Here is a 16,182-nt window from a genome sequence, read left to right on the forward strand (position 1 = left end):
ATTGAGTTGGCAGCACCGCGCGCTGCATTCAAAATTTAAAAATAAAAGAATTATTTATTGCATTTAGCATTGAGTGAATTATTCGTACACAAGTGCATGCTTTACAAAAACTACAATACTCTTAACTAATAGGGTGGCGGCTGATGTGGGTACTGCTGCTGCTGTCCCATCATGTTCGGCTGATTGGTCATCTGACGCTGAAGCTGGGCCACCAGATTGGGCGTTTGCTGCTGATTCATGCTCTGCTGTTGCTGGACCATGCCGCCGCCGCCGCCACCACCTGCACCGCCTCCGGCTTGTGGTCCACCGCCCATTCCTCCACCGGCCATGCCCTGCATTTGCATCATTTGCTGGTGTCGGAGCTGCTGCTGCTGGAATTGCTGCTGCGCAGGCAATACACCCGGTTTGCCGCCACCCGTGGTCTGCTGGCGTGCATAGGGTGGCACCTGGCCAACGCCCACGCCCACACCCCCTGGTCCAGGACCCATCATGTTGGTCATGGTCACATTCGGCGCCTGGTTCATATACTGGCCGCGATTGCCGGCCATCATACCGCCAGGCACTCCGCGCTGTTGCTGCTGCTGTTGTTGTTGTTGCTGCTGCTGCTGCTGCGCAACAACTGCTGCTGCCATAAAGTCGGGATTGTTGCGTTGCGCCTGCTGCATCTGAGGATTGAAATTGTTCATTAGACCGGCTTGCTGTTGCTGCTGCTGATTCGGCGCCATGCCCACGCCAACACCGCCTCCGCCTCCGCCGCCTTGCTGCTGCATGCCTTGCTGTTGTTGCTGCTGCTGATACTGATTTTGGAAATTTTGAAACTGCACCTGCTGTTGCTGCTGGATCATGCCCTGCTGCGGCATACCGCCCATGCCCATGTTCGGATTATTGCCACCAGCGCCAACGCCCACACCGACACCGACACCGACACCAACACCGCCATTGCCACCTGCTCCACCGCCCTGCATCATTGGATTGGCATTTGGATTGACCATGCCCACCATGCCTTGTGCCATCTGCTGCTGCTGCAACATCGGGTTCTGCGGCATGCCCTGACCAACCATATTCATGCCACCCATCTGGCTTGGCGCCATGGCGCGCATGTTGCCACGCATGAATTGCTGTTGCTGTTGTTGCTGCTGTTGCTGTTGCTGCAACTGCTGCTGATTGGGATTCATTTGCTGCTGTTGCTGAACATTTGGCTGCTGCTGCTGCTGTTGCTGCATTGCATTAAAGGCGGCCGCAGCCTGCGGATTCGGTTGAGCATTCATTTGTTGTTGCTGCTGCTGCTGCTGCCGCAATTGCTGTGCATTAATTTGCTGCTGCTGGGGCCCTTGTTGCTGCTGTGCCTGTTGCTGCATGGGATTAAAGCCACCAGGCGGCTGTTGCTGCTGCTGTTGGAATGAACCAGGCTGCCGCTGGCGCAGCATCTGTGACAATGCTTGCTTGGAGTTGCTATTAAGCGGTGGCCGCTCAATACGATTCACTGCAAGCACAAAACATGTTTAATTCCTGAAGTCTGGGCAGAATTGTGGACAAACTTACTTTGCATGTTCTGCTGATGCTGATACTGATTGTGATACTGCTGCGGTTGCTGTTGCTGCTGCTGGGGCGTATTGTGCCATTGCTGTTGCTGCTGCTGTTGGCTGGGCATGCCCTGTGGGCCACCGGGTCCGGGACCCTGCATAAAGTTCATCTGTGCATTCGGTTGGCCATTTCCGCCCACGTTAAGCTGCTGCTGCATTTGATTGGGCGCCATCTGTTGCATTTGCTGCTGCTGTTGTTGTTGCTGCTGCTGCTGCATCAGCGCAGTCTGCTGCTGCATCATGGCATTGGGACCAAACTGTTGCATGTTCATCTACATTGACAAAGGGTAACATTAGTCGCTAGGCTTTAGTTGATGTCAGTTGCCTCGTACCTGCATATTCATAGGCATCTGCCCCATCTGGTTGGGCTGCATTTGCTGCTGCATGTGCTGTTGCTGTTGCATTTGTTGTTGTTGCTGCTGCTGCACATTTGGCGGCTGTTGCGGCTGCGGCGCCAATTGTGGCTGCTGCTGTTGCGTGTTGACCACTGGCGGCGTCTTTGGATTTTTCGGCTTGCGCTTGCGCGTTGTTGTGCCCTTGCCACGGCCACGTCCAGTGCCAACCACAGCGCTAGGCGACTGATCCACCGACGAGGGTGTGTCGGCCTTCATCATTTCATCCTTCTGCAAAGTGTACGTTGAGAGGATTATTTTTTAGGACGACTGCAGCGCCATCAACTTACTATGCAAATCTTCTCTGGGACTGGCTCTATATCCTCCGGCGGAAGCGGCAACGGCTCATAATAATAGCTACTGGGTTTGACCAGACTGTGCGTATGGTATTTGAGATTACGGTGTGCCTCCTCGTAGGTGAGCGGCTTGCGTTCCAGCTTGACGGCACCAAACCACACCCACGAGAGCGGCGCTGGATTCTTATGACCCTCGAGAATGTCCCACACGCTGATTCGCTGTTTATCCGAGATACGCAGCTGCTTTTTGTCCATGTCACAAATCTTATTGCCCTTCGTGTCCATTCCTGCATGCTCGCAGGCTATGACCTGAAAAGAGGATTAGGTAGATTTTCAAGAATCTGCTGAGGTCGACGCTGAGTCGCAACGAACCTCTGTGGGCTGCTTGTAAAGCGGCAGCAGTTGCCTTATGACGCGTATCGAAGCGTTATTCTTCTCGCCGATTTCCTTCTTGAGTTTCTTCATCAGATTCAGATAGAGCTTCTTGTTTTCATCCCGCTCCGATTGGCTATCGGAGACAAGCGTCGAGTGCACCAGAGTGGCCAGCATGTCCACCACAGTGGTAAAGAGCTCCCGATTACAACTCAGATCAACGACACCCTGGCAAACCAGCTGTGCGAGCAGTATGGCCCAGTCTGTGGTTGGCGTGCTGTTCTTTTGGATGGCATCAAACATGCCGCCCACCAGCGAAAAGCGCAGCTGCAATGCATCAAGAATCTCCTCACATGCCTGCGGCTCGTCGATGCCGCCAATGGTGTCCAGCTATCAATGGGAATCAACAATTAGCAATGAATACAGAAAGGAGTAGTGCAAGCATTTACCTCAGCGAAGGACTGCAGGCACTGGGAGAGCTGGGAGTAGAGTGAAACAAGCAAATTCTCCTTGTACTCATCCTGACCCTTCAGGCAGGTGAGTATAAGTCCCAGGAAGGGCTGATAGTTGAGCGGCATCTTCTTGTTGCGAGCCGTAATGCTTCCACCGCCGCCGTAGCTGTTGCTGCTGTGGCAGCTGTTGCTTTTCTCGCGCTCATCGCCACTGCCGGAGCTGTTGCAATCGGACTTGGACACCTTGGAAAAGTAGTTCATGCTCTCGAGCACTTGGCCAGCCACGCGCAAGATACGACCCTGTACAGCGGGCGTAAGCTTTGCAATGAGCGGCGCCACCAGCCATGTGGATGGCTTCGGCTTGTGCGTGGTTTTCAGGGCGCCCGGCAACGTGACCTCTTCCATGTGGAAGACATCGATGGCCGCTCGGGCCACCGTATCCAACCAAACATTGAGCTCCGTATTGTTGCTGAGAGATGTGTTGTTGCTCAGCGACTGTCGATACATGAGCTGCAAGTCCAGCCAGGAAATGCGCAGCGTCCATTGATCCAGGTGCTCCAGAATGCGCACTATCATCGAACGCTGATCCAGCTCTGAAATAATATTGAACTCGGCTTCCGGATAGCAGATCATGTGCAGCACACGTTGCGCCTGTTTGGCGGTCAGCATTTCGTCAATAATCATATCGCACAGCTGTTCCGCATTTTTCAAGCAGCGCTCCAGCACATGCTCCTGGGCACAAATCTGCTTGAGAACGGCCTGGGCAAACTCCAGTAATGAGATTTGCTCGTTGCCCGCCAAGCTGCTGCCCGTTGGCTGCTGCAGTGACTCCTGTTCACTGCCCAGGCTGCCAAGCTGTAGATCGCTGGTGCCCAGTATCTGGCTGAGATCCGCCGGCCGCTGCTCGTTGCTCTTCGGCGTGCTGCCCGGATGAACGGGCGTATTGAAGCCGCTGCGTTTACCGCTGCCAAAGGCGCTGCAACTACTCGACGAGCCCAATCCGCTGGCGGCCAGTGGCGTCTTCAGCGCCGCATTGTCCACGACAATGAGTATGGCTTTCAGAACAGCCAGCACCGCCGCTATGGGTATGGTCTTGTGTGCGCCCACCAGCAGATGACGATCGCAGCTAAGACGTATGCTAAAGTCGCTGCCCACAGCATGCAGCGGATTGGGCGATGTGCTCACCGAGTACATGCCCGGCTGTGGTATTTCCAGGGTTTTGAACAGCTTCAGCACCAGATGACATGTGAGCCGTGCGCCCGCCTCCGCATCCACGCTCAGCTCACCGCCACCGCTAACCGAACGCGCCAGCGTCGGCAGCGCAAATTTGCTAACGAAATCCGCCAGCGAGAAACAATGTCGCGCCACCAGAATGCACACGAAGACGGCCAGGGCATTGTGCGTCTTGCCCTGACCAATGTCCACCTGACCACCGAGGTGCGGGTAGCGCGGGCTTTTGCTGCCGCTGCACAGACTCTGCAATGCCGCAATCCACTCTTCGGACAGCACATTGCAGCTGGCAGTTAGCTCTGCGCAGGCGAGCGCCACATCGTTTAGCCGCTCGTTATCCGTCTCCCGGCAGACGGCAATGACGGCATTCGAGACAAAACTGTACACATTCGCCGGGGATTCATGGAGTTGGCGCAGCCAGTGCGATTCGAGCTTGCCGCCACGTCGCGGCGCCACAAACAGCTCCTGCAACAGCTGTGGATTGTAGGCCTGGGGTGTTATGCTGTAAGAAAATACTTGTTAAATTTGTACAACTCATGAATGCCTTCAAATGTGAAGATCAAGAACATATCCTATATCCGTTTTCTCTACTAGGTACAGGGTACATTTAAACTGTCCACAGATCAACTCACCTGAGCTGCTCGGGCGTATTGAAGATATCCTTAAAACGCTTGATGCAGTTCAACTGTTGATAATATTCAGCTGCCTGCTCCTTGCCCTGCAGCAGTATGCAGGACTCGTGCAGATCGCTGAGGTAGGCGAGTATACAGCGTTCCGCGGAGCTGCATTCGCTGGGATCGCTGACATGGCGTATGGTGCGACAAAGTCCCTCAAAAACGGAGACCGTCTGCTCCGGCGACAGCAACAGGCAGCTGTGATACCGGCGCAGTATGCTGACAATGTAGAGGGCCAGGGAGGTGGTGTAGCCACGCACCATGTTAGACTTCTTTAGCTGCAGCTGATGCTCCACCTCGGGCAGCTCCTTTAGCAAGTGATCGCACAGCTCGAGCAGACTGTAAATGTTGAGCGCCAGCTCCATTAAATCGAACAAAAAGGCCACATGCTCCTGCACGGGCAAATAGTTGTTGCTGCCCTGGGCAAAGCCATTTAGCTGCTCGAGCACATTGGCCGCACACTGGGCCGTCACCACATGCTGATCAAAGTAGGCCATGTGCTGGCACTTGGCTGTGGTCGCCTCAAAGTTGAACTCGTTGCGCGAATGTTTCTTCACCTTGCCGCCCTCCGCCACATCGATGCTGAATTTCTTGGTGAAGAGTTTGCCAATCTCCTTGGACATCTTCTTAACTGCATGCTTCTTTTCGTCGCGCTCCTTGCCCACACCAAAGAGCAGTATGTAGCGTTGATTGCTCTCGCTGCTGTAGCTGGACATGCTGGGATCATCCTGGGGTATGGGAAAGTGTTTCGTGTACACATAGTGCCTGGATATGCTGACGCCAGAGGCAGGCGTATCAACGCCGCCGTCACCATCACCGGGCGCACCGATCTTGGGACTGTCGGGCGCCTCGTGCTGTTGGCCCTTTTCCTTAATGTTCTGCACCAGTTTATCCAGATCGTCGTCCACATTGGAGTCATCGAACTCATTGTGCTTGAAATCAATGCCAATGCCCGAGCCAAAGCCGTCATCGTCGAATCCGTGGGTCGTTGCGCTGCTATTCGGCGGCGGAGGCGCTGGTGGCGGTGGCGAATTTTTCGCCGTCGTCTTGTGCACCAGCATCGATTCCAGCAGCAGATCCCCACGCGATATTAACGTGTGCATGTACGCATTATGCGAGAAGACATCGTGCCGTATCAGCGCGCTGAAAAGCTGAACCAAATTGGTAAATTCTGTGCGTTGCTGGGCGCTGCTGTTGTGCTCATCCAAGATGGGTGCATCGTGGTCCAGAAAGTGCATTAGAACATGTTGAAAGACGGGCAGGCCATCGATGATGCCGGCACCGGATGCCAGCGAATCCTTGTCCTCCTTATCTCCGCATAGATCGGCTGGTGTGCTGGTCACATCGATTTGACGCTTGTCCAGCAAAATGGCCACCACAATGGCCCGATGCTCGCCCCAACGCTGGCTGGACACCGCCCACTCGCAGAGTATGCGCACCGTGTCCGCGTCCTGCTTGGGCTCATATGGAGCGCGCTGCTGTTGCTGCTGCTGCTGTGAATCATCCTCGGAGCGGCGCAGTTGCACCGGTTGTGGTGGAAATATGTGAGTATAGAGAGTGTCAATTGAATTGCACTGATCCATGCGCTCAAAGCAGTGAGTGTCTAGATGATCCAACGTGGCCAGCACATTGGTGTAATGATTCTTTCCCGCGCTCAGCCACTTTGATGCGAACCAGCGCTGTTCCGCGTGCTGGGTACGCAACACAATATCCGCCTCGGCGGCACGCAATTGCTTGCGCAGCTCATGGTTGGTGCGAGGACAACGTGAAGGCATTGGCAGCACCGAGGGCGCCAACGGCAAATGATCAAGGGGACTGCCCACCAGGGAGGAGGGGGCACGATGTGCAGCTATGCCGCTCCACACCAGCGCCGTCGGGCATTCGATGGTAATTACCTGAAGAATGGTGCTCAAATATAGGACAATGTCACGATGATGCGGACAGTTCATATAGTCATGCAGAGCCTGCTCATACGGATCAATAGTCGGCTGCTGCTGCTGCTGATCCTCGGGCACATCGAGTTCCATGGCCTGTGACTTGATTAGGGCCTGCTGCTGTTGTTGTTGCTGCTGCTGCTCGACGGCCGCATTGAGCAGCTGAGCCAGCTTTTTGGCCACCAGATTGGCCATTTTGCGGCACAGGCGCTCCGACTGCACAAAGTCGTGCATATACTGCAGCGCAAAGCTGAGAACCAGCTTCTTTAGCGGCTCATCGAAGCTGGTTTGCGTGCGCATCTTATCCAGCAGATCCAGTATCCAGTTAAGAAACTCCTGGCGATCCAACAATGACTCCTCATACATATACTTGCTCAACTGATGGCAATACTTCCAGTATTTCAGCGCATTGCGACTATCCTCGAACTGACTGCCAATGCCCGATATGCTTGAGCCTGGCGGCACAGCACCAGCGTTTGCTCCGGCTGCGCCAACGGCTGCAGAGCCGCCCAGCGTAGCTAGCGCTGTGCCCGGCGTTGCAGCAGTGCCGGCCACAGCGCCACCAGCTGCAGCGCTGCCAACAGCACCTGGCTGGCCATTGGCTGGACTATGTATGGGCGGCAGCGGACTGGACATGCTGGGCACCGGTATCACATTGGGCGTGGGATTGCCCACAGTACTGGTATTGCTGCTGGTGTTATTGTTGTTGCTGCTGCTGTTGGCGCTGCCATTGCTGTTGCTACTGGTGCTGCTGGCAGTGGATGAGCTGCTGCTGCCGTTGGCCTGCATTCCATTCTTATCGTGCGCTGAAAAAAAATACGAGTTGACTCTTTTTCGAAAAGTAAATCATTGTTTTACTTACACTGCTGATAGTATTCTTGCAGCTTGGGCAACAGTTCCTTCATGAACTTGATCATATTGCCTGTCCATTCGGCTGCCGGGTCATAAATGCTGCGCTTTTTGTTCTTCGACTCGGTAAAGCTGAGCGTGTATGCGGCGCTTAGTTTGATAAACCAGGTGGCACGCTGCATATTGACCTGGTTCTCGCACAGCGTTATAAAAATTTCCTCCTTCTTGTTGAAGGAGGGCGCACGTTTGGCCAGACTAAGCAGTGGCTTGTTGCCGGCCAGGTCCTTGAACCAAGCATCCACTGTACATTTGCGACGCGGCGATACCGGCCAAAAGTTGTCTTTGCAATTAATTTGCTGCTTTTTCCGCACGGTATCCTGCAACGTCATCAGCTCCTCCTTTTTGGCCAGCACGCCGCTAAAGAACGCGCTCACCTTGCTGGCGTTCACATTGGATGTGTGCGCCGTGCCAAATTCATCAGAAAGCGGCGGCGTCGTTGTAAAGCCATGTTTCACATTTGTGGGCGTCAGTTCGTCCTCGCGCTGCTTGGCGTCTTGCGGATATATATCTGGCGGCCCCAGGCGTGTACGCTTTAGTGGTCGCTTCTCCTGCAGCAACGAGAGCATCGTTGCGGCCTTTAAAATGTGTTTTTACACAATTATTTTGCAAATTTCTTTGCAATTTTCACTTTGGTCAGACACAACAAACAACACGAAAACAAAAATACATATCGATATCGGCAATCGATAATATTGTTTCATTCCCACTTTACAACACTTAAAATAATAGAGATGAGCGAAGTATAACTTTAATCGTGTTTTATATAAAAAATAACCTATATACTGTTTGCCGCTGATCAAGCATTAATGAATGTATGCGTATGTATGTGTATGTATGTATGTGTGCATATATGTATAGATGTTAAGATATGTCCATCTGTCTTTGTCTTTTCTCAAATGCAGATCAAGTTTACTTCCCGCTAAGCTGCAAAATAAAAAAATGGCGTGTATAAAGGTAGCCCTCCTCCGCGATTCTCACGAATTCAAGTAGGCCTTGCAGGTTTTAATGCTTTGGTGGTAAGAGAGGTATTTATTTTTTTTTTATGTATGCATGTATGAATAATTGTATGAATCTTATAATATAATTATGTACATGTGTATGTAAGTAAGTATGTACGTATTAAGTACGTGTGTATGAACTTAAGTAGGTATGTATATGTTAGTTATAAATATGTATTTATGTACATATGTATGTAGTTTTATACATAAGTATTTATGTATGTACATGTGTATGTACATTTATATGTATGTACATATGTATGTATGTACATATGTATGTATGTACATATGTATGTATGTACATATGTATGTAGTTACATATGTATGTTTGTATATATGTGTGTATGTATATATGTATGTATGTACACATGGATGCATGTGCATATGTATGTATGTATGTGTATGCATGCAGTACACGTTTACTAATGATGTACGTATAAATAAAAATACATATATGTACGTATAGCGACTAATATCCCCCATCGAATACCATGTAAGCAAATTATGTCATCGAATACCAAGCACATTATGTCTAAATATAATAATAAAATAGTTACTTTGTTTAAGACGATTACAAAATGTATTCAATATATTTAAAAAGTAAGCCTCAATATTTAGAATAAAATACTAGCACTTAGTGTAATATAACAGAGGGGAAAATATTTTAAATACTCTTATCAAATTCTGAGTATATTATTTGGTATACAAACAGCATACATATTGGTATGCTCTTATGCGAATATGCATAATGATGTGTATAAACTTCTGTGACTCCACGAACTCCTAGAGCTTATCGATCGAATTCGGGCTCATCGTTATAAAAATGTTCAGTGGAATGCATACCTTGGCTGCACTCAAAGTGTAGGATCAGCAACTGGGAGGCAAAGTCGGCTGGTAACTAAAATATATTCGAGTTTAATTAAAATGATGCTCGCTTTATTGCAATGTCAGCTACTCACTCTCTCAATTATATCGTGCCTGATATCGGTGGCCGCCGCGTACATTATCAACGGCTGATGTGTTCGTCGCTTGGCCAATATGTCGAGCAAGTCCACAATGAAGGCATCAGTTATGCCCAGGCAATAGCAGATGTTCAAATAGCGCAGCTGTTCATTATTACGAATAAGTTTCAGGAGCTCCGACTCGCCTATGTCTCGGGCACATTGCAGTGAGAGGCACTCCAGTTGAGATAGATTCGCTAGATGGTAGACGCAGCGATCGTTGCGTGGCTTGCACACAAGCCATTTGAGGGTTTTGATAGCGCCAATGCGTTCCGCCTGCACCTCGTCGATCCATTGCTTGCGATGCAGTATTAGAAACTCCAAATTCGAAGCGCACTGGCTACTTAAAGTTTTGAACAAACGAGTTTTCTGATTATCTGGACAATAAACTTGAAGATATCGCAAGTTTGGAAACATCGACAAGGCTGTAAGGTCTGCGTCGCTGTCCTGAAAGCAGAGCTTCTCTATCTGGCGACAATTGATGGCCAATTGCTTGAGCGTGTTCGTGGTCAGAAACTTCTTGGCATTGCGCAGCTGCAGTATGCGCAGGCTCCTTAGGGATTTGGTAATAGCCGTGAAGTCAGAAGCCGTCACCTCGTCGTACATTTGCAGCTCCTGTAAGTTGGTAAAGTGACGCAGCTCTTGCACTACCATGAAAAAGAAAAAAAACATTAAAGATTGAGTAAATAAATAACTTTAAGTCTACATACGTTCCCGCCGTTCGAAACATTCCAAGCCCAGATATTGTATGTTGGGCAAGCGCAGCTTCATGCATTTGATCAGATCTGTGCTGGTACATTTGTAATTACGCACATACACCTTCCGCAGCGTGGTCAGCTGAAGCAGGAACGGCTGCGCCTTGGACACCGTCACGTTGCGCAGCGTGATGCTCTCCAAGCGGATGCAAAATCTGGCGACAATGGGCAGCACCTGCAGCGGATGGTCGTCGTCGCGGTAGCAGGTTAACCTTTTGACATTGGCACCGCACATCCATAAAAAGGCGCGCCAATTGTCCAAATTTCGTAGCTTAATGTCGCTGTCAACTATTTCTTCGAATCGCTGGCGATGCAGATAAGCGAATGCATCGCGAAATCGGCGACAGCAAAGTGCCAAATTGACCTGGTCTTCTAAATTGTGCAGCAACTTGAATATCAACAGCAAGCATTGAAAATTAAGGTCCGAGAAGTCGGTTGTGCGCGCCATGGTGGTTTAAGTAGCGCTTCAATTGTAAGAAACAAAAACATATTTTGCAACAAAGGTAATTAACTATCAGCTGATTTATAAGTTTATCGATGTTTCCGTATATCGATTTTGCTAAAAAAGAGTAGCTGCATTTCGCGTGTGCCCAAATACTGAACTTCTTATCAGAGAATGAGCTCATGCTATTCGATTGAAATGCATTCGATTAATTGCAAGCATATCAACCCTAAGCACAATAAGAAAGAACGACGATAACGAAACACGAAAGAGAGGTAGCAATTTAATAAATTACAAAGGAAAAAAGGCAATAAAATACTTCAAGCTGTGTGTCTGCTTTAAGCAAGTGCATAACTCGTGCAAGGACACTAAACTCCACGACACGCATACAGACACAAACACACACCAACAGCAGCAGCAGCAGCAGCAACACACACACACAGTTTAGATGATGAGCAGCAGAACGGACACGGATGGCTCCTCCATACGTTTCAGCGATCACACACTGGACAAAGCCACCAAGGCCAAGGTGACGTTAGAGAATTATTACAGCAATTTGGTGACACAATACGGCGAGCGCAAACAGCGCCAGGCAAAATTAGAAGCGCAGCTGAAGGACGAAAGTCTAACAGAGACACAGCGCCAGGAGAAACGTTTACAGCATGCGCAAAAGGAGACGGAATATTTGCGCCTCAAGCGATTGCGACTGGGCGTCGAGGACTTTGAGGCATTGAAAGTCATCGGACGTGGTGCCTTTGGCGAGGTGCGTTTAGTGCAAAAAAAGGACACGGGACATGTGTACGCCATGAAGGTGCTGCGCAAAGCGGACATGCTCGAAAAGGAGCAGGTGGCACACGTACGCGCTGAGCGCGATGTTCTCGTCGAGGCGGATCACCAATGGGTGGTCAAGATGTACTACAGTTTTCAGGTGAGTGCAAATCCCACACACATTCGCCCACGGTTCGCAATTGCAGCTGAAAATCAATAAACCAATACAAGCACAAAACTGCTTGCCAAATCATATGGTCTGCGTCTTTGTGTTGTTTTTGTTGTTGTGCTTGTTTGTTATCGTTGTTGTTGTTGTTGTTTTGATTTGTTCTTGGTGAAAGTTTTCACACACACATTTACACACGCGCACACATATACATATGTATATGCATGTAATTGTGTTTCTATGTGAGAGCAGTCTTATTGGAACATCGCAGCATGCAAAACGTGCAGAAATCAAAATTATTTCACAGTTTCGTAATTATTGCACTTGCTTTATGAACGTTTTACACATTCAGCTTTTGTTTATTTATTTTGTAACCGTTTACGTTAGCATGACATTTACGAAAAAAGGCATGCAAAAGCTGGAACAAGATGGGGAAATATATTGAATTAACTTGGGTTAAATACTTTATTTCACTAGAAACAAGCTTTAGAGTTTAAAATAATATCAATAGGGGTAGCCTTTAATCTTGCCTAATTCAAATGAAATATCTGCTAAGTTCTTGTTATGTTAATAAACCCAATATTCCTGCCTCTTAAACGCAATACAGGACCAGGTCAATTTATATTTAATAATGGAATTCTTGCCTGGCGGTGATATGATGACACTCCTAATGAAGAAGGACACGCTATCCGAGGAGGGCACACAATTCTACATAAGCGAAACGGCGTTAGCGATTGATTCAATCCACAAGCTCGGTTTCATACACAGGGACATAAAGCCAGATAACTTGCTGCTCGATGCGCGAGGGCATCTAAAGGTAAACGAGAAGACTCCGCCAATTAAACAAGGAAATTAGTAACTATGCCTCTATTACTATAGCTTTCTGATTTCGGGCTGTGCACGGGCTTGAAGAAGTCACATCGCACGGACTTTTATCGTGATTTGTCGCAGGCAAAACCATCCGATTTTATTGGCACCTGTGCCAGGTGAGCAACAATTATCTCAAGCCAACTAACGAACTGTTATTCACCGCAATTCATTCATTGTTTGAGCAGTCCCATGGACTCGAAACGGCGCGCCGAGTCCTGGAAACGGAATCGACGCGCTCTTGCCTACAGCACAGTGGGCACGCCAGATTATATAGCACCCGAAGTATTCCTGCAAACCGGCTATGGACCTGCGTGCGATTGGTGGTCACTGGGCGTTATTATGTATGAAATGTTGATGGGATATCCGCCATTCTGTTCGGACAATCCACAGGACACGTACCGCAAGGTGATGAACTGGCGGGAAACATTAATATTTCCACCAGAAATACCCATATCGGAGGAGGCCAAAGAGACGATTATCAATTTCTGTTGCGAGGCCGATCGACGTTTGGGATCACAGCGTGGCCTGGAGGACCTGAAGTCGGTGCCGTTCTTTCGTGGCGTCGATTGGGAGCACATTCGTGAAAGGCCAGCAGCAATACCCGTGGAAGTGCGCTCCATTGACGATACGTCCAATTTCGACGAATTTCCGGATGTCTCGCTGGAGATACGTAAGTGCAATCCCATTACGTGCAGTTGGAAATGATTCAAAATTAAAACTATTCTTTAATTTTGTACAGCATCGGCGCCTGTGCCGCAGGGCGGTGAAATTGCCAAGGATTGGGTCTTCATCAATTACACGTACAAGCGCTTCGAAGTGCGAAATTTGGAGTGAAGCTGCGCAGCTTGCCGGTTGCCACACTTTGCCACCATTATCACCGCCACCACCAACACCAACACCTCCACTCCTCAGAACAGCTCCAGCAGCAGCAGCAGCAGCAGCAGCAGAAACCACAATTGCAATCGCAGTCTCTCTAACACCGTCATTAAAAGCATTCTCAAACGCTATAAAACTTAATTTTCCTTTTGAATGTCTTACCTACATGTGTATTTAAATACTATAGCTAACATTTGTGATTCCAAAAAAAACAAACAAACAAACAAAAACAAAACAAAAAAACAGAACAAACAAACAGCAAGAAAAGTGAAAAATATGTATGTACGTATTGTATTGTAAATGTTTTGCGCCTAAAATTAAGTTAAACGCTTAAACTAACTAGTTCTTCACTGTGTATGGCTTTGTTTAACTCCACTCTACGCCCCTTTGAAAACGTTGTGTTTAAAAAAATATGGCACTTGAATGACCAATTTGGCAATTGTTTATAATTATATATTTGTTTTCCTTCATTGGGCAGCAGCGAAATTTGTTGATAAATTTCATACATGTATGTACGTATGTATATCCAAAATATTATTATTTAGACAATTGTGAAATGTTTTATATTTAGGCACGTTATTTAATATACTTACATATGTATGTTTTGTATTTATTAATTATGAAACTCACACACACACACACGTATTGTATGTACCGACCACACAAATTAGTTACTAAACTAGCCACATCCGCAGCAAGAAAATCAATTTAAATATCGGTTTCGTTCAGTGTACACAATCCACTCCCACACCCACACAGCCACAGCCACACACACACAGAATCTTCCTGAAACCTTGAATATTCTTGTAGTTATTTCTTACAGTTTTTTGGAGTTTTGTGTGTTTTTGAACAAGAGTTATCGCTGGTAAAAAACGCAAGCAAATTAAATCGAATTATATACTACAGCTAAAGAAAAAGAAAACGAAATACAAAAAAAAAAAATGAAAAGAAAAATCTACCCGAGCAAAACTTAAAGTAATTAAAGCATACCTATAAATAAATGAAACGAGTAAAAAAGTTTTAAGAAATTATTTTTGGTAATAGACTATAATAATAAGCATATTGATAATATGTAAAGCAAAATGCAATAATAAATGAAACATGTGCATAATATTGACTAACAACTAAATTACTTTCAAGTATTTTTCGGGGAAACGCATAAGGACATTTTTATAACGGATATTGAAACCGTTCCGCAGAGGTAAATATATATTATTTGACTGATTAAGTATTCCATTAAAGTGAAATTCATATATAAATATATATTTACAGTTTATCTCTTATAAAAATCTAATATTTTTTTTTCACATGAAGCACTTTGCTGATCATAGATCATCTCCATTGCATATTCGATCTGCTTTAAGAGAGTATATCAGTCAATTGAAAAAGAGATGCCAGAGAGTGCATCGGCTGAAAGAGATGCCAGAGTACCAAAGTGCGACGAGTGAGATGCCAGAGAATGTACGATTGAAAGCGATGCCACAGGGTCAAAGCTGCGCAGTCGGAGTAATTTTAATTTCATCATAGTACGAGTGCATTGTGAACGATATCCGAAGCTGCTTCGTAAGCTGCCAGAGTGAAATATTACAAGCAAGAACAAAATTCGAGAACATTTTCAAAAAAGATAAATTGACAATAGAATAAATCAACTGAAATACGAACGACCAAAAGGGTATCAGAGAATAATTAAAGTGAAATTGGGTTGAAGATTGCTTTGATTATACGGTAAAACAGCGAAAATTTTTCAACCGGAAACTTAAGCCCACACAACTTATGCATTGACGTTTTTTGCGTACGTTCCGAAAAGTATGCTATGCTATACTTGAAGAAGATTGGCAAACAAGGAAATCCTGTAAGATACTCTGAAGTACTTACCTTTTATATTTTATGCGCAAAAAAAAACTAAAAACAAACAAATAATCAGCACAAAGAATACGACAAAAAGTAAGCGTTGTACATTTAAATGTATATATATATTTTTTCTTTTCTTCCATTGCACTCTCTTTCTGCTTGTTCTGCTCTTGTAATTGTGTTTGTATTTGTTTTTAGAAAAAAACGTTACAGACATCTGAAAACAAAGATTTCAAATTCGCTAAGAATTGCTTTCGAATTATTAACGGACTCTAACTGATATGTAATATCTATTAAAAATTTGTTTTAATTGCAATTGGTTGTGCTCGTGTGTGTGTGTGTGTGTGTCCGCTGTGACTGTGTGAACCGGAATATACAGCTAGTTTAAAGATATTTATATATATGTATTATATATATACTACATACATAAGTATATGTGAATGTGTTTGCATATGGACTACGTACTACTTGAAATGGTTACAGCTTCTTACGAGTGGGTGGGGGAAGGGGGGGGGGGGGGGGGGGGCAAGAATCTTTACAATGGAAGGCGGGAAAAAGTAGCACAACGACACGGAAACTTACACACATCAATGTAATTTGTTAATAATTAAAT

General features: G+C 47.0%; 3 protein-coding genes across 3 annotated transcripts; 1 reads left to right on the top strand and 2 right to left on the bottom strand.

The window, feature by feature from the left end:
• Window positions 1-67: 67 nt before the first annotated feature.
• LOC115767613 (mediator of RNA polymerase II transcription subunit 12) lies at window positions 68-8,475 on the bottom strand. The gene is made up of 8 exons (XM_030711915.1): window positions 7,796-8,475; window positions 4,958-7,739; window positions 3,093-4,827; window positions 2,644-3,033; window positions 2,266-2,580; window positions 1,916-2,206; window positions 1,543-1,855; window positions 68-1,483 (listed from the first exon to the last, which is right to left on the bottom strand). Exons 1-8 carry the CDS (start codon window positions 8,406-8,408, stop codon window positions 126-128), a joined length of 7,797 nt encoding a protein of 2,598 aa, XP_030567775.1. The 5' UTR covers window positions 8,409-8,475; the 3' UTR covers window positions 68-125.
• A 946-nt stretch (window positions 8,476-9,421) lies between these two features.
• Window positions 9,422-11,090, bottom strand: LOC115766979. Its single transcript, XM_030711079.1, has 3 exons — window positions 10,552-11,090; window positions 9,800-10,488; window positions 9,422-9,738 (listed from the first exon to the last, which is right to left on the bottom strand). Exons 1-3 carry the CDS (start codon window positions 11,042-11,044, stop codon window positions 9,631-9,633), a joined length of 1,290 nt encoding a protein of 429 aa, XP_030566939.1. The 5' UTR covers window positions 11,045-11,090; the 3' UTR covers window positions 9,422-9,630.
• A 193-nt stretch (window positions 11,091-11,283) lies between these two features.
• On the top strand, window positions 11,284-13,985 carry LOC115768338 (serine/threonine-protein kinase tricorner). Its single transcript, XM_030712905.1, has 5 exons — window positions 11,284-11,966; window positions 12,580-12,789; window positions 12,852-12,958; window positions 13,028-13,512; window positions 13,582-13,985. Exons 1-5 carry the CDS (start codon window positions 11,487-11,489, stop codon window positions 13,674-13,676), a joined length of 1,377 nt encoding a protein of 458 aa, XP_030568765.1. The 5' UTR covers window positions 11,284-11,486; the 3' UTR covers window positions 13,677-13,985.
• Window positions 13,986-16,182: the final 2,197 nt, after the last annotated feature.

This window comes from Drosophila novamexicana, unplaced genomic scaffold, assembly GCF_003285875.2.
Source record: "Drosophila novamexicana strain 15010-1031.04,08,12 unplaced genomic scaffold, DnovRS2.1 tig00000009-arrow-pilon, whole genome shotgun sequence".
Classification (NCBI taxonomy): domain Eukaryota; kingdom Metazoa; phylum Arthropoda; class Insecta; order Diptera; family Drosophilidae; genus Drosophila; species Drosophila novamexicana.